At 37.3% G+C, this 24075-nt stretch overlaps 1 protein-coding gene, 1 long non-coding RNA gene and 1 pseudogene across 2 annotated transcripts in view; 1 reads left to right on the top strand and 2 right to left on the bottom strand.

Annotated features, from left to right (window-relative positions):
- The window catches only part of LOC110257996 (uncharacterized), an 819260-nt gene that overhangs the window by 42994 nt on the left and 752191 nt on the right, over window positions 1–24075 (bottom strand). The window lies entirely within an intron of this gene.
- LOC110258773 (olfactory receptor 2J3-like) lies at window positions 2905–3832 on the bottom strand (annotated as a pseudogene).
- LOC110258772 (olfactory receptor 10C1-like) lies at window positions 20528–21490 on the top strand. Its single transcript, XM_021082026.2, has one exon. It carries the CDS (start codon window positions 20528–20530, stop codon window positions 21488–21490), a length of 963 nt encoding a protein of 320 aa, XP_020937685.1.

Here is a 24075-nt window from a genome sequence, read left to right as displayed (position 1 = left end):
CCAAAATCTACTGGTTTGTTATATACAAGTTATTTAAGCTTAGGTAAGTCACACATCTTCTTCCCTTCAGTTTTCTTATCTACAAAGTGAGAAAAAACATACTTTTACCATGCCTCTGATTAAACTGCAAAAGGTTCATATAGTTTGAAAATATAAACAATAAAAAACAATAGCATCTTGTTCATCTTTGGGAGAATTTTTTGAAACTGATCTTTATTTTATATTATAAATTAAAGAGAATATATAATAATATGGCTAGGATTAAGAATCATATATGCTAAAATTTTGCGTTCTAAGAAAAATAGTCTACACATAGAAAAATACATTTATATGTTTTGCAAGCAGAAAGGGAAGAAAATAGATGGGAAATTTCAAAGTTTTTTTTTTGTTAGATAGTGAGAGATTAGGGTATTACATGAGGTGTCCCAACCAATTAAGATTTCGATAAGTATAAGATGGTTCAAAGAACTAAGCTATGTCTTTTAAGTTTCTAAAAGCTCTTTTGCTCCATGATGATCTATTCTACATGACCCCATTATTTATTCAAAGTTCTTTTATATACATGCTTCTTGGTTCTTCATTTTTTGAACAGTAGGTTAAGAACAAATGAATATATACCATATTATTTTTTATGCCTAGTTGGAGATAATCACAGACAACAAAGAAGACAAATATATCAGAATCAATGTAATTGCAAACCACACAAGAAATTGAGGGGGGAGTTCCCGTCGTGGCGCAGTGGTTAACAAATCCGACGAGGAACCATGAGGTTGCGGGTTCAGTCCCTGCCCTTGCTCAGTGGGTTAACCATCCGGCATTGCCGTGAGCTGTGGTGTAGGCTGCAGACACGGCTTGGATCCCACGTTGCTGTGGCTCTGGCGTAGGCTAGTGGCTACAGCTCCAATTCGACCTCTAGCCTGGGAACCTCCAAATGCTGCAAGAGTGGCCCAAGAAATGGCAAAAAGACAAAAAAAAAATTGAGGGGAAGTTTGGAGATATGTTGTGCATTTTGAAAATGTAGGGAATATGATTTGAATCAATCATATCCGAACTTTAGAGGCCCCCAAAACTATAATTGACATTTGGGTTACACAAAAAAATCAGGTGTTGCCAAGATTTTACTTTATATTGAATTGTCCTTTAGCCTTATTCCACTTTAGCTCAATATGAGTACCAATTTTAAATGTTATATACATAGTACACTTATTTGAGATGGAAATGGTGGCAATAATACAGGTAACAAAACTATTACTTTAATTTTTAAAAATGCATTTATGGAGTTCTTGCTGTGGCATGGTAATTTAAGGATTCAGGGTCACCGCAGCTGTGGCATTGGTCAGATTCAATCTCTGGCCCAGGAACTTCCAAATGCCATGGATACATTAAAAAAAAAAATTTATTGGAGTTCCCGTCGTGGCGCAGTGGTTAACAAATCCGACTAGGAACCATGAGGTTGCGGGTTCGATCCCTGCCCTTGCTCAGTGGGTTAACGATCCGGTGTTGCCGTGAGCTGTGGTGTAGGTTGCAGACGTGGCTCAGATCCCGCGTTGCTGTGGCTCTGGCGTAGGCTGGCGGCTGCAGCTCCGATTCGACCCCTAGCCTTGGGAACCTCCATCTGCCGCGGGAACGGTCCAAGAAAGCGCAACAACAACAACAACAACAACAAGACAAAAGACAAAAAAAAAAAAAAAAAATTTATTTATTTGAAAAAATATGCAGATTGATTTTCATAATGAACTTTCTAACCACAAATATTCAAATCAGATCAAGCTTAAAGAGGAAAAAAATGTAACATTTTCATATAATTTTTATCACAAAATTTTTCCAATACATTTTCAAGTAATTCTTTCAAGTACTTATCAGATGTATCAATTCATTCTTTCAGAGCCTAGTACTAATTCTGCCTCACATATTCCTTACTGCTTCTTAAGCTATGCAGGTGTTCTAAGGGCTTAATTCACCTAACAACACCTAGCCTATGATGACCATTATTTTACAATCCATATATCTGCAGCTTTACAGCTTATTTCCACCTCCTTTACACATCTCACTACTTTGGGGAACGAAGAGAAATATGAGATGTTTACTTCTTCTGCATTATTTCAGAGGTCTTCTTGTTACAATTCATAAACCTTATTTTTTTTACTAATGATAATGGGATTTTTAAAGAATACAAACCAGAAGTTTCCATTGTGGCTCAGCAGAAAAGAATCTGACTAGCATCCATAAGAACATAGGTTTGATCCCTGGCCTCTTTCAAGTGGCTTAAGGATCCAGCATTGCTGTGGCTGTGGTGTAGGCCGGCAGCTGCAGCTCCAATTCAGCACCTAGGCTGGGAACCTCCATATGCCATAAGAGCAGCCCTAAAAAAAAGACAAAAAAAAATACAAACCAAACTTCCTCTCAATATTCACTAGTATTCAAAATAGCATAATAGTGTTGGAGAAAATATCTAAAGTGTTTCACTATGTCTTTTGTTAAACCAAGATAGAAGTCAAATGTTATGACAAATTCTGCCTAAAAAGCAAGAAATTAAAAAACATACTCTAGGGTTTTTAAATTAAGAATATCATCTTTCCATAGTAAATTAACCTGAATTTTATCAATTTTTACAACAAATTTCATGCCTCATTTTTGATTAGGTTTATGCACTGAAAATTAATACTGATGTTTTATCTTGATTTTACATGGCTATTTTCTCCAGTAGAGAGTGATTAGTATTTAGGAAGATTGCATTTAATTCATATCTGCCACCACAAACTCCATGACCTTGTGACAGTATATTCTCAATAAGTACTGAGAGAGTGAGGAAATGAGAGTGGTTGATGAATAGATGGATAGATGAACCAATGGTTGAAGAGATGCTCCATTATACCATTAATGTCACAGATACACAGGCTCACCTCACCCCATTAATCTTCTTACTGCCCCTCTTACATCTTTGTTTCTCAGGGTATAGATTAGAGGGTTGAGGCTAGGCGTGACACCAGTGTAAAAAAGGGCAATGAACTTTCCTTGATCTTGAGAATTTCCTGATGGGGGCTGGAAATATATGCACATGACTGGAATGAAAAACAGGGATACAACCATAAGATGGGCTCCACATGTCCCAAAGACTTTCTGAAGTCCAGTTGTTGACTGCATCCTCAGCACAGCACGGGCAATGGCACCATAGGAGCTGAGAATGAGGATGAGAGGTATGAGAACAAAAATGGAACTTGTGATCATGAGGGTCAGCTTATTAGCATGAGTATCAATGCATGACAGTCTAAGCAGTGCTGGAACTTCACACAAGAAATGGTCCACTTGGCGATGTCCACACAGGGGTACCCAAAAGGTAAGGAAGGAATGAAGTGCTGAGTTGGTAAAGCCACTTGCCCAAGAAGCCACAGCCAACAGATGGCAGAAACGAGGGTGCATGAGGACAGTGTAATGCAAGGGTCTACATACAGCTGCATAATGGTCATAGGACATCACCACCAGCAGCACACATTCTGTGGATCCCAGTGCAAGGACGAAATAAAGTTGAGTCATGCAACCATTGTAAGAAATTTTTTTTTTCTGGGCCCCAGAGGTTGATCAGCAACTGAGGGATGGAGCTGGCAGTGTAGCAGAAATCCAGAAAAGAGAGGTTTGAGAGGAAGAAATACATGGGTGTGTGCAGATGGGCATCTACGTATGACAAGATGATGATGAACAGGTTGCCTATCAATGTCATCAAGTAGAACATCAAGATAACCACAAAGAGTATTACTTCCAGATGAGGCCAATTAGAAAAACCCAGTAGAACAAAGTAGCCTTCCAAAGTTGCATTGATTTTTTCCATCATCATTCACTTCTTATTACCTGAGAAGAGAATCCCATACACCCCACAAAAAGTAAGGAAATACTCTATGAACCATAGGAAAACATGAAAAAGAAACAGAATCCAATTTCAAAGATCTACCACTGTTCAATTCTAAGACAATTTGGCCACTAAGAGAAACTATGATAGTAATGAATTGAAAAAAATAAGAATCTGCAAACTAATACCAATACATTTAAAAAGAACATATGAGTGGTAGGGAAGAGAAAGCTATTTCTATCATCAGGATCCTAAATGATAAACAGAGAAGCAAGGGCAGAGTTAGAAAAACATAAATGAATGCTAAAAATTACTGAAGGAAGACATGATAAGTAATTTACATTGTCTAAAATATCCTCTACCAAATTATTTGTTAATTACAAAATGAAAAGTGGTAGATTTTACAACAGAAAACCTGATGGACATCACCATAGCCAAGTAATCAATGTTAATGTCACCAATGTTGAAACAAACCAAAATCACAGGATTACTGATACAGTGTGTTGAACACGACATAAAATCACTTCAGTCATATTACTGCCAAAAATGCACAGCCTGACTTTAATAATGAAGAAACATGCGACAAACTTACACTGAGATGAGATGGATAAAATAGCCGGCCTACACTCTTCAAAAACATCAAAGTCAATGAGAATTCAAGATGAAGATAGATGATAGATAGATAATAGACACATAGATAGATAGATAGATAGATAGATAGATAGATAGATAGATAGATGGACAGACACGGACAGACAGATTAGCAAATTGATGAGAGAGAGAGGATGGGTAATAGAATAAATCTTTTTCAGGCAGAATATAAACTATTGCTTAATCTGATTAAAAGGTTAATAGTTCTTTGTACAACTTTTTCAACTTTTCTGTAAATTTGATATTTAACCAGAATGAAAAGTTACAAAAAGTAAATATAAATGGTTTTTTACTTTTATATTTCCTCCAGATATTTGCCCTATACAGAAAAATAACTTAACTATTGAGTTCTTCTCAGTCATCCAAGGGTGACATCTGGCTAAATAGTAACTTAAAAATTTCCTAGCAGACCTAAAGAGGAAAATTTCCACAAAACAAATATCTTTTTTTTAACAAATAGCTTTAGTTTTCTTTTCACAATTTTTACACAATTTCCATTTATGTGACTATAGAAAGAGAATAACTGTTAATCCCAATAATCTTACATATAAATTACAATGAACAATATCAAATCTACTTATTATTTCAAGGTGTTTATATAGGGTGAAAAATATTGAGCTTCAATTAAATTTTCTTGTAGATAAACTTCTTCTTTCTATTTGTTTGCTTGCATTCACAGTTTATTTCTAATCTGAAAACTAAATGGAGATACCAAAAAAAAAAAAGAGAGACACAGGAACACATGCACATCAACTTATTATTCATATACGAAGAAAGCCGAAGGTCTTAGCTCACATGAATAGATCTGTGAAAATAGACAAGGAGATAGTGATTAAATGCCTAAAAAGACATGTGAATATAACTGATTTGAAAAGAGAAATTTTTAGCAAAAAGAAGATATAGCTTAATTGAGAGAGCAAAGAAGCAAGGCAGGATGAGAAGTTGGGGAGAAACTGATTAACCTGACTACTAGTGTTTATATATATATATATATATATATATATATATATATATATATATATATTTTAGTGTTTAAAGTTGAAAGTGTATATACGTATATCACAGGGCTGAGAAACTGGAACATAGGACCTCAAGAAGGTTTCTACATTATTTCTTTTTATTTAGGACAATAACTGAAACCATATTTAAATTCCAATCATAATTATTAATGTCTACATATAGTTTTATTCTCCAACTTAGAGAATACTGAATTTTTATGGAAGCCATTAAATGACTTTATTATCTAATATATTTTGCCCTTTTAGGCATTCAACAGACCTTTTATTAGTGAGATATTACTTCATTGAATTTTTATTTCTTAAAAAATTCCACAGCCAACAGAAGACTCAGGGCCTAATTCTTCAGATTATGGTAAAGATCCTGAGGATCCTAATATATTATATCCACTTCCCATCAGTTAGAAAGTCATATAATGTACCTAGGAAGCTATTAAAAACTGTCTTTTTTTAAGGAAAGTCAGTAACGACCAAGTCTACGTTACGCAGCTGCCCTACGTGCACAGTCTGAGCATGCACCTCTCTTCTGAAGACTCATTTGCAAGACCTTCTGCTCAGGGCTAAGCACAAAGTTTGGTGAGCCTCCTGGTAAAAAATGCAGAACCTGTAAAATGCAAACAGCTCAGTTTACTATGGCTTATAATTGGAGCAAATTCTATGTTTTGCATAGAGAATCTTACATTTCTCTTTTGTTAAAAAAAATAAGGTGCATTTCATAAATAGTTATAACTCGTAAGTGATTTTTTTTTCTCTTGTGGGTTTTCAGTCTTCCATAGGAAGGATTAATACTACCTTTTGTTATGTAGCTATTCTAATAAGGCATAACAACTACCATTTAAATATACCTCCTTGGTACTGGATTCAAGATACAAGAAGCACAGAGGGCCCCAAACAAACTGAACCCAAACAGACCCACACCAAGACACATCATAATAAAAATGGCAAAAGTTAGTGATAAAGAGAGGATCCTAAAGGCAGCAAGAGAAAAACAGAATGTTACCTACAAGGGAACCCCCATAAGAATATCAGCTGATTTCTCTACAGAAACACTACAGGCCAGGAGGGAATGGCAAGAGATATTTAAAGTGCTCAAAGGAAAAAATATGCAACCTAGAATACTTTATCCAGCAAGAATATCATTTAAAATAGAAGGGGAAATAAAAATTTTTCCCAACAAACAAAAACTTAAAGAATACAGCAACACAAAACCCAGGTTAAAGGAAATATTGAAAGGGCTTCTCTAAACCAAAAAGAAAGGAAGGAAAGGGAAGAAAAAAGAAAAGAAAAAAAAAAAAGAAGAAGAAGAAGAAGAGGAAGAACTAGGAATGAGGAAGATACAATCAGAGAGCAGTCACTCAAATAAGCCAGCATACAGATTTAATCATGAACATGCTTCAAACAAAATAAAATTAAAAAGAAAAAAATAAAAGAGTCATCAAAACCATAAAATGTGGGCAAGGGATGTTAGGAGGTAAATAATCCTTTTTGTTTGTATGTATGTCTCTCTTCTTAATTTTAATATAATAATGAAGTGTTTGAACTTACAGGACCATCAGGCTAAAACACACAATTATGGGAAGGGGTTAGCATACTTAAAAAACAGGGCAACCACAAGCCAAAACCAAATATTGCATTTGCAAAAAATGAAAAAAAAAAAATACACTCAAGCAGATAATAACAGGAGACCATCCAACCAAAAAAAAAAAAAAAGAAGAATGGAGAACCATAGAATCAACTGGAACACGAGGATCAAATGGCAATAAATAATCATCTATCAATTATCACCTTAAATGTCAATGGACTGAATGCCCCAATCAAAAGACACAGAATGGCTGAGTGGATAAAACGGCAAAAACCTTCAATATGCTGCCTACAAGAAACTCACCTTAGGACAAAAGATACATATAGATTGAAAGTGAAAGGCTGGGGAAAAGTATTTCATGCCAATAGACATGACAGAAAAGCAGGAGTTGCAACGCTCATATCAGACAAAATAGACTTTAAAACAAAAGACATAAAGAAAGACAAAGAAGGACACTATTTAATGATTAAGGGATCCATCCAAGGAGAGGATGTTACTATCATCAACATATATGCCCCAAACATAGGAGCACCCAGATACATACAACAAATATTAACAGACATAAAGGGAGATATTGATGAGAATACAATCATAGTAGGAGACCTAAATACCCCCCTCACATCAATGGACAGATCCTCTAGACAGAAAACCAATAAAGCAACAGAGATCCTAAAGGAAACAATAGAAAAGTTAGACTTAATTGATATCTTCAGGACACTACATCCAAAAAAAGCAGAATACACATTCTTCTCAAATGCTCATGGAACATTCTCAAGAATCGACCACATATTGGGACATAAAGCGAATCTCAATAAATTTAGGAGCATAGAAATTATCTCAAGTATCTTCTCTGACCACAATGCCATGAAATTAGAAATCAACCATGGGAAAAGGAAAGAGAAAAAACCTACTCCATGGAGACTAAACAACATGCTACTAAAAAACCAATGGGTCAATGAGGAAATCAAGAAGGAAATTAAAAACTACCTCAAAACAAATGATAATGAAGACACAACCTCTCAAAATCTATGGGATGCTGCGAAAGCAGTGCTCAGAGGGAAATTTATAGCAATCCAGGCCTTTCTCAAAAAAGAAGAAAGATCCCAAATTGACAACTTAACCCTCCACCTAAATGAATTAGAAAAAGAAGAACAAAGAAGTCCTAAAGTCAGCAGAAGGAAGGAAATTGTAAAGATCAAAGAAGAAATCAATAAAATAGAGACTCAAAAAACAATAGAGAAAATTAATAAAACCAAGAGCTGGTTCTTTGAAAAGGTGAACAAAATTGATAAACCCCTGGCCAGACTCACTAAAAAGAGGAGAGAAAGAACCCAAATAACCAAAATTATAAATGAAAAAGGAGAAATCACAACGGATACAGCAGAAATACAAAAAACCATAAGAGAATACTATGAACAACTATATGGCGATAAGTTTGACAATCTGGAAGAAATGGACAATTTTCTAGAATCTTACAGCCTGCCAAAACTGAATCAAGCAGAAACAGACCAACTGAACAGACCGATCACTAGAAATGAAATTGAAGAGGTCATAAAATCACTCCCTACAAATAAAAGTCCAGGACCAGATGGCTTCACAGGTGAATTCTATCAAACATATAAAGAGGAATTGGTGCCCATCCTCCTTAAACTCTTTCAAAAGGTTGAAGAAGAAGGAATACTCCCAAAGACATTCTATGAGGCCACCATCACCCTCATTCCAAAACCAGACAGAGATACCACCAAAAAAGAAAACTATCGCCCAATATCATTGATGAATATAGATGCAAAACTTCTCAACAAAATCTTAGCCAACCGAATCCAACAACATATCAAAAAAATTATACACCATGACCAGGTTGGGTTCATCCCAGGTTCACAAGGATGGTTCAACATACGCAAATCAATCAACATCATACACCACATTAACAAAAAAAAAGTCAAAAATCATATGATCATCTCAATAGATGCAGAAAAAGCATTTGACAAAGTTCAACATCCATTCATGATCAAGACCCTCGCCAAAGTGGGTATAGAGGGAACATTCCTGAATATAATCAAAGCCATTTATGATAAACCCACAGCAAATATAATCCTCAATGGGGAAAAACTGAAAGCCTTCTCACTCAAATCTGGAACAAGACAGGGATGCCCACTCTCACCACTGCTCTTCAACATCGTTTTGGAAGTCTTAGCCACAGCAATTAGACAAACAAAAGAAATCAAAGGCATCCATATAGGAAGAGAAGAGATCAAACTGTCACTGTATGCAGATGACATGATTCTATACCTAGAAAACCCTAAGGACTCAACCCCAAAACTCCTTGAACTGATTAATAAATTCAGCAAAGTGGCAGGATATAAGATTAACATTCAGAAGTCAGTTGCATTTCTGTATACCAGCAATGAAACATTAGAAAAGGAATACAAAAATACGATACCTTTTAAAATTGTACCTCACAAAATCAAATACCTCGGAATACACCTAACCAAAGAGGTAAAGGACCTATATGCCGAGAACTATAAAACCTTAATCAAAGAAATCAAAGAAGATGTAAAAAAATGGAAAGATATTCCATGTTCCTGGATTGGAAAAATCAATATTGTGAAAATGGCCATCCTACCCAAAGCAATCTACAGATTCAATGCAATCCCTATCAAATTACCCATGACATTGTTCACAGAACTAGAACAAACAATCCAAACCTTTATATGGAACCACAAAAGACCCAGAATCGCCAAAGCAATCCTGAGAAACAAAAACCAAGCAGGAGGCATCACTCTCCCAGACTTCAAGAAATACTACAAAGCCACAGTCATCAAAACAGTGTGGTATTGGTATCAAAACAGACAGACAGACCAATGGAACAGAATAGAGAATCTGGAAATTAACCCTGACACCTATGGTCAATTAATCTTTGACAAGGGAGGCAAGAACATCAAATGGGAAAAGGAAAGTCTATTCAGCAAGCATTGCTGGGAAACCTGGACAGCTGCATGCAAAGCAATGAAACTAGAACACACCCTCACACCATGCACAAAAATAAACTCCAAATGGCTGAAAGACTTAAATATACGACAGGACACCATCAAACTCCTAGAAGAAAACATAGGCAAAACACTCTCTGACATCAACATCATGAATATTTTCTCAGGTCAGTCTCCCAAAGCAATAGAAACTAGAGCAAAAATAAACCCATGGGACCTCATCAAACTGAAAAGCTTTTGCACAGCAAAGGAAACCCAAAAGAAAACAAAAAGACAACTTACAGAATGGGAGAAAATAGTTTCAAATGATGCAACTGACAAGGGCTTAATCTCTAGAATATACAAGCAACTTATACAACTCAACAGCAAAAAAACCAATCAATCAATGGAAAAATGGGCAAAAGACCTGAATAGACATTTCTCCAAGGAAGATATACAGATGGCCAACAAACACATGAAAAAATGCTCAACATCGCTGATTATAAGAGAAATGCAAATCAAAACTACCATGAGATACCACCTCACACCAGTCAGAATGGCCATCATTAATAAATCCACAAATAACAAGTGCTGGAGGGGCTGTGGAGAAAAGGGAACCCTCCTGCACTGTTGGTGGGAATGTAAACTGGTACAGCCACTATGGAGAACAGTTTGGAGATACCTTAGAAATCTATACATAGAACTTCCATATGACCCTGCAATCCCACTCTTGGGCATCTATCCGGACAAAGCTCTACTTAAAAGAGACACATGCACCCGCATGTTCATTGCAGCACTATTCACAATAGCCAGGACATGGAAACAATCCAAATGTCCATCGACAGAGGATTGGATTCGGAAGATGTGGTATATATACACGATGGAATACTACTCAGCCATAAAAAAGAATGACATCATGCCATTTGCAGCAACATGGATGGAACTAGAGAATCTCATCCTGAGTGAAATGAGCCAGAAAGACAAAGACAAATACCATATGACATCACTTATAACTGGAATCTAATATCCAGCACAAATGAACATCTCCTCAGAAAAGAAAATCAATCATGGACTTGGAGAAGAGACTTGTGGTTGCCTGATGGGAGGGGGAGGGAGTGGGAGGGATCGGGAGCTTGGGCTTATCAGTCACAACGTAGAATAGATTTACAAGGAGATCCCGCTGAATAGCATTGAGAACTATGTCTAGATACTCATGTTGCAACAGAAGAAATGGTGGGGGAAAAACTGTAATTGTAATGTATACATGTAAGGATAACCTGACCCCCTTGCTGTACAGTGGGAAAATAAAATTTAATAAAAAAAAAAATAAATAAATAAATAAATAAATATACCTCCTTGGAGTTTCCATCTTGGCTTAGCAGGTAACGAACCCAAGTAGTATCTGTGAGGACACAGGTTAAATCCCTGGCCTCGCTCAGCGGGTAAGGATCCAGCATTGCCGTGAGCTGTGATATAGGCTGTAGCGCGGCTGGGATCCTGCATTGCTGTGGCTGTGGCGTAGGCCAGCAGCTACAGCTCTGATTTGACTCTTAGCCTGGGAACTTCCATATGCCATGAGTGCAGCCCTAAAAAAACCAAAAAAGAAAAAAGAAAAGAAAAGAAAAAAGAAAGAAAGAAAAAGAAATGTTTAATAAATAAATGTTTCTCTCTGTAAATGCTTTGCCTCATTCAGTGTTGCCACATCGCTTCTGCTTCCCTCCTTTCATAGACAATTTTCTCCCTCACACTTTCTAACAAGCTATAACCAAAAAAAGAAAGAAATCATAGCAGAGCCATTGTGTTTACCTCTCTGAGGGTCTTTTAGTTGTTCACATTTATAAGTGCAACTCTTGAAAAAGTTAGCAGTTGGTAATTGGTTGAGTTTCAACAGGAAAGTTAGGAACAATTTAGCTACAAGACTGTAAGACTGATTTGGGCCTTAAAACTGTTAATCATTAACTAATTGTTACTAATCTAGACTACTTTCTACAGCTCAGAAACCATGCAAGATGATCAGACAGTAGATTTCTTATAAGAATTTTTTGTAATTAAACAGAAGATTAATATAAAATTATAAATAAATTATAATGGAAAAATAAATATCATATAAAAATAGAATTATTACACTATGGAAAGAGAATAACTATAAAAATGTAATTAGAATTCTAAATGATATCTTGGACCAAGAGACAGTATCCAAGAAAGGACAAACTTGGAAAGAGGCACTTCCTGCCGAAGGTTAAAGTTCAGACCTCCCCAAAGAAGGTGTGGTTGAGCATGATGGATGATGAAGAAGTTCACTATGATGGAATCAAAAAACAGGAATGGTCAATTAGTAAATTACAAAGATTATTTCACTTCAAGGTCACTGACATTTGAGGGATGACGGGAAAGTTCCAAGATTCTAAAAAATTTCCCTAGAATAGGAGCTAGTATATCATGAGAAATACAAAAAGAAACACAGGTGTTGCTTCTTCTAATGCAGATATAATTTTCTTCTTCCTTATACAGCTGCATGAAACAGTAATTAAAACAAAGAATCAGCTATATGATATATTTACTTGACCCATCCTTAAGCATTCTTACAGAAGTGAGAAAGGGATATGAGATAAGAGACAAAAAAATAAAACTACCAAATGTAAGTAGAGAAAGGGTAGGAACTTCATGGTTAAATTTCTTCTTACCAGAGGAGTGGGAAATAAAGATCTCATCAATGGTTGCTTTCACAGGTTATGGAATGAAATATCTCTTCTCTTTTTTTAAAGTAAGACATCTTGGAAGAAATATCATGTGGTGGACATGAGTTTCTCTTCCCCATCCCCATATCACTGGTCAGCTTATTTTTTTTCCTACTTTAGTCCTTTAATACTCTTACCTAGCATTTAAGTAACATTCAAACAACTCCCTTCACTTCTGTCCTTCCTGTGTCTGTCCACATTACCTTATTTGTCCACCTGATCTATGCTTCTTTATGTGTGGAACCATCTGATTGCTGGTTTTCATCTCTTTCGAATCACCAAAATAAATGACTTCCTAGATCATACATTCTAATTTGCTACATCAGAATAGGAAAGCAGAGGCTGAAAATTACTATGATTATCACTGCTACACAAGAGAGAGTTGTGAGTCTACCAAAAAGATCTCGTGTGTCAAGGGATGAACCTCTTTTCCTAGAGCAAATGGTGCCTTTATGGAATCAAAAGAATACTGCAATTTGCCTTCCTTGAATGGGGCCACTGGGAGAGCAAATCCCAAAGTAGCAATTAATGCCCTTCAAGGAGTTGTCCTAGTTAGAACTGTTTCTTTCTTCTTCCCAAAGCAGTGCGCAAACGGCCAACTGAAACCATGTGACTACCTGACTGGTTTCATGAGACTGCCCCACTCTGAGCTAGACAAACACTCATAGCTCCACACTGGAGGAAGCGCTGCCATGACCAAGGAAAAATCTCAGCAGGAGATGCTATGACAGCTCAAAACCCAAGTGGCATCTGAGCAGGGAGGGGGCAGCCATTACTGGCACTTACACAGACAGCACATTAGAAACAGATCTCTGGAGGCTAAAAGACCACACCAAATTCACAGACCATTGCCAGATAAACACACCAGCCTCTCCGGCTCAAGCACTGCTCCCCTTTGGGGCTGAGGGGGCCAGTGCTGGGAAGAAGAGCACACACAAAATGGAAATAGAGCCAGCTTGACCCAACCCTCAGGGTTTCTGCTCCAGCAACTTGGGTCCCACCCAGGCCCCCTATACGGTGGTGATGGCCACTGGGCAGAGGGTAAGTCCTGGTTTACACCTAACTCTGGACCCAGTCCCTTCATCTCTAGCCCCACCTCCTACCAAGGTGATAGTTACCAGCACATACTGAAGATCTGACTTTGCTCACATCAAGTCCAGCTGTTCCATCAAAGCCGCTGGACACCCACAAACTGTATAGGGATGCTCCCAAATACATGCACCTGTTCAAGACTGCTGAGGGTAACCGTTCACCTAGTTTCATAGAGACAGAGGGAAGTAAGCAAAACGAGAATACAGAGAAACCTGTATCAACTGAAAGAACAAGAGAAAACCCCTGAAAAAACAACTAATGAGACTGAAATAAACAATCTATTAGATAAAGAATTGAAAGTACCAGTATTAAGAATGCTAACTGAATTAAGGAAAAGAATAGATGAAAACAGTGAGAAGTTTAACAAGGAACTAAAAATTTTTAAAAAGTACCAGTCAGGAGTTCTCTGGTGACCTAGTGGTTAAGGATTTGGGGTTGACCCTGGTGTGGCTCAGGCTTGATCCGTGGCTCAGGAACTTCTGAATGCCACGGGTCAGCCACAAAAAAGAAAAAAAAGAACCAGTCAAAACTGAAGAATAACTAAAATGAAAAAAAAAATGAGAAGGAATGAACAGCAGACTAAGTGATAACAGAAAAATGTATAAGTGATCTGAAAGATAGATTATTGGAAATCATCAAATGAGAACAGCAAAAAGAAAAACAAATTTAAAAAAAAGTGAAAACAATTTAAGGAATCTTTGGGACAACATTAAGGGTACCAATGTTCATCTTACAAGGGTCCCAGAAAGAGGAGAGAGAGTATAGAAAATGTAAATGTACACTGAACTACCATATGACCCAGCAGTCCCACTCTTGGGCATATATCCGGACAAAACTTTCCTTAAAAAAGACACATGCACCCGCATGTTCATTGCAGCACTATTCACAATAGGCAAGACATGGAAACAACCTAAATGTCCATTGACAGATGATTGGAATAGGAAGATGTGGTATATATACACAACGGAATACTACTCAGCCATAAAAAGAACGAAATAATGCCATTTGCAGCAACATGGATGGAACTAGAGACTCTCATCCTGAGTGAAGTAAGTCAGAAAGAGAAAAGACAAATACCATATGATATCACTTATATCTGGAATCTGATATATGGCACAAACGAACCTTTCCACAGAAAATAATATCCTGGACTTGGAGAACAGACTTGTGGTTGCCAAGGTGGAGGGGAAAGGAGTGGGATGGACTAGGAATCTAGGGTTAATACATGCAATATTTGGGATGGATAAGCAATGAGATCCTGCTGTATAGCACTGGAACTATATCTAGTCACTTGCAATGGAGCATGATGGAGGATAATGTGAGAAAAATAATGTGTGTGTATATATATATATATATGTATTTGTGTGACTTGGTTACTTTGCTGTACAGTAGAAAATTGACAGAACACTGTAAACCAGCTATAATGAAAAAAATAAAAATCATTATTAAAAAAAAAGAAAACGTAAATGTGGAGCTGCATCTGATAACAAGCAGGGCTGGAGCATTCCCTAGGCTCAGATTGGGACATGAGCTTGGAGGACAGGCTTGTGGTACTGGCCAGTTACTCAAGCAGTTTTCAATCCTTCCTCTCCTCATGCTTCAGGAGCAAGTAAGTGTGCATGTGCTCCTCAGAAGTGAAGTCCGGGCCTCCCACAGCCCTTCTGGTAGTCCCACTGGCCCTCCAACCAGCCAAGGGGGGCTTGTCTTCCCTGTGTAGGACCCCAGGGCTGGGGTGCCTAATTTATGGCTGGAACCATTCACTCCCTGGAGAGGATCTCTGCCCATGAAATCTCTCTTTTCCTCAGAGTCCCCTCCCCAGAGGCACAGGTCCTGACCTGATGGTTCTCTTCCATGTGGATATTTCTTACGGCCTTCATTGTGCAGAAGTCTTTCTCCCAGACTCCAGTTAGTTTTCAGTGAAAACTGTTTCACACGTAGATGTATTTTTGATGTGTTCATTGAGGAAAGGAGTCCCCTATCCTCCTACTCTGCCATCTTGTTCTCCTCCTGTGCATAATTCATTTAATGGGGCTGCAATAAGGAGGACTTTCGATCCGAATGACAACTTCCTCTTCCCTGGTCTTTCTCCTTTGCCATTATATCATGTCAGTAATAGGTATTCAATACTTTACCCACTTTTTATTTCATTTAAAAAAATAAATATTCAGGGAGTTCCCGTCGTGGTACAGCAGAAACGAATCCATCTAAGAACCATGAGGTTGCGGGTTCGATCCCTGCCCTTGCTCAGTGGGTTAACGATCCGGTGTTGCCATGAGCTGTGGTGTAGGTCGCAGACCAGCTTGGATCCTGCGTTGCTGTGGCTCTGGCATAGGCCGGTGGCTACAGCTCCGATTAGACCCCGAACCTGGGAACCTCCATATGCCACAAGAGTGGCCAAAGAAATGGCAAAAAGACCAAAAAAAAAAAAAAAATTCAGTACCTTACAGTTTTTCATCATCCTAGCATATATCTTTGACTCTTAGGGTTTCTTTATTACTTTTAATAGAAACAAATGTGCTCTTTGTCACACTCATGTGTAACTAGAAAATTATTATGATTTGTTAATTTGAATCTTTTAAAATAACCAGAATAGGAGTTCCCGTCATGGTGCAGTGGAAAGGAATCCAACTAGGAACCATGAGGTTGAGGGTTCGATCCCTGGGCTTGCTCAGTGGGTTAAGGATCCGGCGTTGCTATGAGCTGTGGTGTAGGTCACAGACCCAGCTTAGATCATGTGTTTTTTTGTGGCTGTGGTGTAGGCCAGCAGCTGTAGCTCCAATTAGATCCCTAGCCTGGAAACCTCCATATACCGTGGGTGCAGCCCTAAAAAGGTTAAAAAAAAAATCAGAATAAGTACTAACTGCTTCTATATAATATATGAAAGTTATTTATTTTTGATGCTGAATTTTTAATTCAAACAAAAATTTTAAATCTGAGCATTTCATATTAATAGCCAACAGTGTCAAATATTTGGCTCCACCAGTACATGTCACTTGAATTAATATCACATTGTGCACACAGTCTATGACAGCAGTTATCTATGATAGCAGTTATCTATGATATAGGTTACTCATTATATTCTATATTTATTTTTACTTTTGTTTTTACATTACCTTTTATATATATTCATTTTGCTTCCTAAATGTTCATAATTAACAAAAAAATAGAGACAGACAAGTCCACTGCAATTCCTGAGAGACAGAATCAAACCACTTTCTGACATTCTAGTGAGAAGAAAATATGTCTCCTGGGAAAGAAAGGCATGATAAGGATTCAGAACAGGGGGAAGGAATGAAGTAAAACATATTCATATTCCTTTTTTTCGGATGAGAAAGGTTAAAATATATGTCATATAATCAGCACAGACCTGCATGCTTGTGTGTGTGTGTGTGTGAGTGTGTGTGTGTGTGTGTGTGTGTGAGTGTGTGTGTGTGTGTGTGTGTGTGTGTGTGTGTGTGTGGCTGAGGGCATTGCTAGGAAGGACATAATGCTCCCTCAGGAGACACAATCTTCCTGGAATCAGACAAGGTCCTGATGACAACAAAAGCTTCTCAGTGCATAGTCTTAGAAGTGAGGACTGGGGAAATTTACATCCTCTGAATGTGGGGAGGTTATAAGGAGAGCATGCAGACAAAATCAGGGAGTGGCTACTCAGAAGCTAATATCATCTACTTTTTTCCCTCAAAAATTATGATTAAAGGTATGTAATATAAATGATTTCTTAAGAGGGTTGTATAAGATGGATTAAAGTATAAAAATGAATAGCTAACACTCAAAGCATTATTCAGTTCTGGACATTATTTTAATCAGTTATTTTCTCCTTCTTTGAAGACTATCAAAATTTACTCAGTTTACCAGTGACCCAGTCATAAAACTGCTGTAAGTTATTCTAAATTAATTATTTCCCAGGAAATAGACATATCTCTTATCTTTGGGTAATTGGAAATGCCTCCATTATCCTGTACCTGTTATTCCCATCAAGTGATAAAACAGTTTCTGCTAGCTTATGTTAAGGCATCACTTTGTTAAAATACTAAGTGATGCTGAAATAAGTATGGATAAATGGTGGGAGGCAATGGGATATCATCTATGCAATATTTAATGACCAATTTACATAAATTATATATACTATTCAAGCATTTTGGAAATAATTTTAGCATAATGAAGATTAATATTTATTGAGTTTTTATTGTATTCTGGGCACTGTACTAAGTGTTTCAGGTAAAATATCTAATCATTATCTTATGTTTTCCTTTGGCTGATAGGAAATAAACATTTCATTATGAAAAAAGAGATTAAGAAGGGACTGAGTCAGTTAAGAACAGTCCTAATTATGTGGAGCTGACTCCAAATGAATCAGTTCTGCTGGGTTATTTCCAAAGCAGAGCTGCAGAGAATGTGCATGTCTTGGATCGTGGGCTGGGTAAGGTGACACATGAAGCAAAGCCATGAGCTACTAAATTTATCCTTTCTCCTTCTCGATGTATTTCTTTCAGATATCCAGCTATCATTAAAACTCCATCTCAAGATTTAAACCTGCAGAATCTTGTCAATGTTCAATGACCACTTGACCTTTCATTACACTGAGCAGGAATCTATAAAACAGTTTATCATTGGGCATGAAACGCCTATATCTTTAGATTAACAAAACAGTGCATATTCAGGTGGTGACTGATTCTTAATACAGGTTATTTTTATATAATGGCAATAGCAGACAATATTGTATGCAGAGTCCTATGAGTTCGTTAACATGAGACTTCTAAAGGGCAAGGGTTTTTGAGGGTGATAAAGTACACTTTAATTTCTTATTTTGAATTCATCACTGCCTGTACAATGTTGGCACGTTTAACACAAAACGACTCAGCAAGAAAGATGGGAAGGGTTTCATCATCCTTCCTTCATGTGGACATGATAAATCAGAAACTTTAGGTCAAGAAAATATTATCAGATGGGAGACAGAGAATGTTCATGCCAAATTGTACTGCCTGGGATGCTCCTTTCTGCAGACCCCTGACACCTGCCTTGAATATCTCACACTCTTTCTGTAGGCAATGATTAAAATTAAACATTCTTGGTATATACACAAAATGATTAAAATTAAACATTCTTGGTATGTACACAAAGCTGGCCTCTAGTACATGGATCTCAGGTCAACCAACAAAAGGTCAACAGAGAGCAAATCCAGAAAACAATAGAAAGTGTAATGAAAAAAATCTGATTTTACCTGATGTGAAATTATTCTAAGTGAGAGCGAGGAAGAAGAGAATTTAACATTTGCTTGCTTTCTCACTTCTAATGAGACCTATACATTTACTTCTATAGTATTTAATATTTACTTCTAGACAGAGTATCCTTCTTTGACTGTTTAAATATTTAGAAGCATTCACAGATCTTCACTATCTCAGATATCTCAGTTTTTCAACTGTCTCTGAAGTTTGTGAGGTTTTAAAAAGTACTTACCACAGGATGTCTTTTTAATTCACCCTGCGGGTCTAAGAATATCACATGACTAAGAGCAGGCATCAGCCTTTGTACAGTCAGCCCACACTGTGGGCCATCCACCAGCAGGTTTCTCTCATTCCCACACCCTCTGACACCAACCCACAGCACAGGCATTTGCTGTCTACAGTCTAAATGGCGAGAGATATTTATGAAATGAAATTTTGTGATGTCCCTAGTTAAGAAAGAGTCAGGCATTCGCCTTTGCTGGTTGGAATTTCTGCCTTGTTCCTTCCATCAGAGTCACCGGGGAAACTTGCAATTTGTCCCAGATCCACAAAGACAGAATGAGTAAGATATACGTTTATGTTTTTAACTGACAAAAGGGATGACAATTTCTTCACATCCAGAGTTTTCTATGCAACTGCGTAGGCTATGATTGAGAAGTCAGGACATCTAAGAAAATATTTGGGGTTAAAAAAAAATAACTAAACTATTGTCTGTTTTCTTTGCCACAGCCTTAACTGAATTGAGTTGCTATGTGGGAAACGTAGATATTAAATTTTATAATTACGTCAATCACAGTGCAAGGCAAATGCTTAATAATACTTTAACATAAGTGTAACTGCTTTATAATAAAATACTTGATGTGCAAGCAACTTTTTCAACAGTCATATACGCTGATGGTCCCTGTAATCGTGCAGAGTTGCTACTTCACATTTATGAATTTTGAATCAGTCTACTTCTTTCCATCTTTTTTTACATATTAAATCCAGGACCTACAATAGTAACTGAAAAATACTTTGAAAATACTCTTTGCTCAATAAATAGTGTTTAATAAATGAGTAAAGAAAGCAAGTCAGTGGCTAAAGAATAGGAAAGAAATAGGTAGGTATGGGAGGACCTTTATTTGGTAGTATTTGGCAAATGATTAAAAAAAAGAGATGAGAAAGAATTTTACTTAATTTTTTTCCATTATATATCTACTGACCAGATATATTTCTGACAAATCAACCAGGATAATAAACATACAATAGGATTTGGTTTCAAGATGAGGGTAACTTCCAAACTTTGAATTTTAGAATAGCAGAAAAGAAATCTATCTCTCTGGCTCACGAGAGCTTGTTAAGAGTAAGAGAAAGATTCATCTTTCCTTCTGAAAGACTCTTGATGATGACCTTGCCTTCTTTTTTTCAGGCATGACCTTCAATTGTTCCTTGTGGCAGGACAACAGCATGTCTGTCAAACGCTTTGCCTTTGCCAGATTCTCTGAGGTCACTGAACAGTGTTTCCTTTTGTTTACCCTCATCCTGCTCATGTTCTTAGCATCACTGACGGGCAATGCTCTCATAGCCACTGCCATCTGGACCAACCCGGTCCTCCACACCCCCATGTACTTCTTCCTGGCCAACCTGTCTCTCTTGGAGATTGGCTACACGTGCTCTGTCATACCCAAGATGCTGCAGAGCCTTGTGAGCGAGGCCCGAGGAATCTCTCGGGAGGGGTGTGCCACACAGATGTTCTTCTTCACATTATTTGCTATCAGTGAGTGTTGTCTTTTGGCCGCCATGGCTTTTGACCGCTATATGGCCATATGCTCCCCACTTCACTATGCAACACGAATGAGTCATGGAGTGTGTGTCCATTTGGCAATGGTTTCTTGGGGAGTGGGATGCATGGTAGGCTTGGGCCAGACCAACTATATTTTCTCCCTGGACTTCTGTGGCCCCTGTGAAATAGACCACTTCTTCTGTGACCTCCCCCCTATCCTGGCACTTGCCTGTGGGGATACCTCCCATAATGAGGCTGCAGTCTTTGCTGTGGCCATCCTTTGCATTTCCAGCCCATTTTTACTCATCATTGCTTCTTATGGCAGAATTCTAGCTGCTGTGCTCAGCATGCCCTCACCTGAGGGTCACCGAAAAGCTCTTTCCACCTGTTCTTCCCACTTACTTGTAGTAACACTCTTCTATGGCTCAGCATCTGTCACCTACTTGAGACCCAAGGCTAGCCATTCACCAGGAATAGATAAACTCCTAGCCCTCTTCTATACCGTGGTGACATCCATGCTCAACCCCATCATCTACAGTTTACGGAACAAGGAAGTCAATGTAGCTCTTAGGAGAACTCTAGGCAAGAAAAAAGTATTGACTCATAGGTAGATAGAAGAAGATGACACAAATTGCTCTTTGAAAAAGATGCACACTCAATCTAAGAGAAAACAAAAGAACAAGAGGGAAAGAAAGAAATGTACTTGCCAATCTTTTGTAAAAACCTCCTTTGGATTAATAACTCTGCATATAATAGTGGTAATATGATAAAGAATGGAGAACTGTGACTGTTACTGTGACAACTCATAGTATAGAATGAATACGTTCTGCCATTCTAACATACAGCATGGTAACTGTAGTTAATAATACTGTATTATATACTTCAAATTTGCTAACAACGTAGATCTTAAGTGTTCTTACCACACACACACACAAAAGACAACTATGTGAGGCAATGAATGTGTTACTTAATTGTGGTAATCATTTCACAATAGATACATATATCGAATCATTACATTATACATATTAAGTCTTAACTCTTGACAATTTTTTTTTTTTGTCTTTTTGTCTTTTGTGGTTGTTGTTGTTGTTGCTATTTCTTGGGCCACTCCCGTGGCATATGGAGATTCCCAGGCTAGGGGTTGAATCGGAGCTGTAGCCACCGGCCTACGCCAGAGCCACAGCAACACGGGATCCGAGCCGCGTCTGCAACCTACACCACAGCTCACAGCAACGCCAGATCGTTAACCCACTGAGCAAGTGCAGGGATCGAACCCGCAACCTCATGGTTCCTAGTCGGATTCGTTAACCACTGCGCCACGACGGGAACTCCATCTCTTGATAATTTTATTTGTCATGTTTATCTCAATAAAGCTGGAAAAGAAAAGATGTGATAATTCTACTGATGTTCATTAATGACCAAAATGTGTATTTTACCATATATGCCCATTTTACCAAAAGATATCTAATTCCTTGAAGACCAAAACATTAATACATTGTGGTTTTTATTTATATCTGTGTGCAATTAATTAAGAATGGAAATAATATGAACATACAAAAGTAATTACTTAACAGTTATGCAGAAGAAATAGGCAGGAATTATCTCTTGGTATTAGAGATGATTATTTGTAAACATGTTTACTAATCTAGAAAAAGTGAATGATTTACTAAAAATTAATGTAGGTTAAAAACAATTTGTATAACATGACCTTTTGTTTAGTTTACTAATTTTGAAGAGGTTTTTCATGTTTGAAAAGGTCAAAAACTAGACAGTTATGTGAAATAATAAGATTAAACATTTCCCCACCTCGCATATAAAAACAAACTCAAAGTGAATGAAAGACCTAAATGTAAGACCTTAAACCATAAAATTCCTAGAAGAGAACATAGGCAGAACCCTCTAATGACATAAATCATAGCAATACTTTTTTGGATCTGTATGCTAAGGCAAAAGAAATAAAAGCAAAAACAAACAAATAAGACCTAATTAACCTTAAAAGCTTTTGCAAAGCAAAGAAAATTACCTACCAAACAAAAGGACAACCTACTAAACAGGAGAAATTATTTGCAAATGATATTTCTGATAAGGGGTTAATACATTAAAAAGCTCATACAACTCAATATCAAAAAACAAACAACTCAATCGAAAAATGGGCAAGGAGTTCCCGTTGTGGCTCAACATGTTACAAACCTGACTAGTAACTACAAGGATGCGGGTTCAATCCCTGGCCTCACTCAGTGGGTTAAAGATCCAGCACTACTGTCAGCTGTGGTGTACATTGAAGACATGGCTCAGATCCCATGTTTCTGTGGCTGTGGCGTAGGCCAGCAACTACAGCTCCAATTACATCCCTAGCCTGGGAGCTTCCATATGCTTCAGGTGTGGCCTCCAAAATGGGCAGAAGACCTGAATAAACATTTTTTCAAAGAATATATATAGATGGCTAACAGGCACATGAATAGATGCTCAGCATCACTAATTATCAGGCAAATGCAAATCAAAACCACAATGAGATATCACCTCAGAGCTATCAAAATGGCTATCATCAAAACAATACAAATAATGAATATTGGTGAGGATGTAGAGAAAAGGAAACCCTTGTGTACTCTTAGTGGGAATATAAATCGGTGATTCCTTATGGAAAAAAATTATAGAGTTTTCGTGAAAAAATTGAAAAGCAAACTGCCATATGATCCAGCAATTCCATCTCTGGGATTGTATCTAAAGAACACAAAAACATTAATTTGAAAAGATACAGGCACCCCAATGTTCATAGCAGCATTATTTACAAAGGCAAGTCATGGGAACAAGCTTAGTATCTATTAGCATTTAAATAGATAAAGGAGATGAAGGAGATGTGAACATTATAACTGTGTGTGTATGTGTGTGATAAATATTTCATGTTATCACTTACATGTGGAATCTAAAAATCCAAAGAAATTAATGTATATAACAAGACAGAAACCGTTTCACAAATATAGAGAACAAACTGGTGTTTTCCAATGGAAAGAGGGAAGAGAGGAAAGGCAAAATAGAGGAATGGAATTAACAGATATAAACTACTATGTATAATATAGATAAGAAACAAGGTTTATTGTCTAACACAGGGAATTATAGCCATTATCTTATAAAAATTTTAACAGAGTATAATCTGTAAAAATATTGAATCACTATGCTGTTTAAATCTTCTATAATA

Source organism: Sus scrofa, chromosome 7 (genome assembly GCF_054392235.1).
Source record: "Sus scrofa isolate SSC_HxYL_T2T_F1_AM1 chromosome 7, Sscrofa_HxYL_maternal_Yorkshire_Landrace_v2.0, whole genome shotgun sequence".
In the NCBI taxonomy this organism is placed as follows: domain Eukaryota; kingdom Metazoa; phylum Chordata; class Mammalia; order Artiodactyla; family Suidae; genus Sus; species Sus scrofa.
Note: the sequence above shows the minus strand (reverse complement) of the source record. Positions and strands in the feature narration are given on the sequence as shown.

Coding starts and splice junctions, on each gene's coding strand:
- LOC110258772 (XM_021082026.2), top strand. CDS start 20,528: ATGACCTTCAATTGTTCCTTGTGGCAGGACAACAGCATGTCTGTCAAA.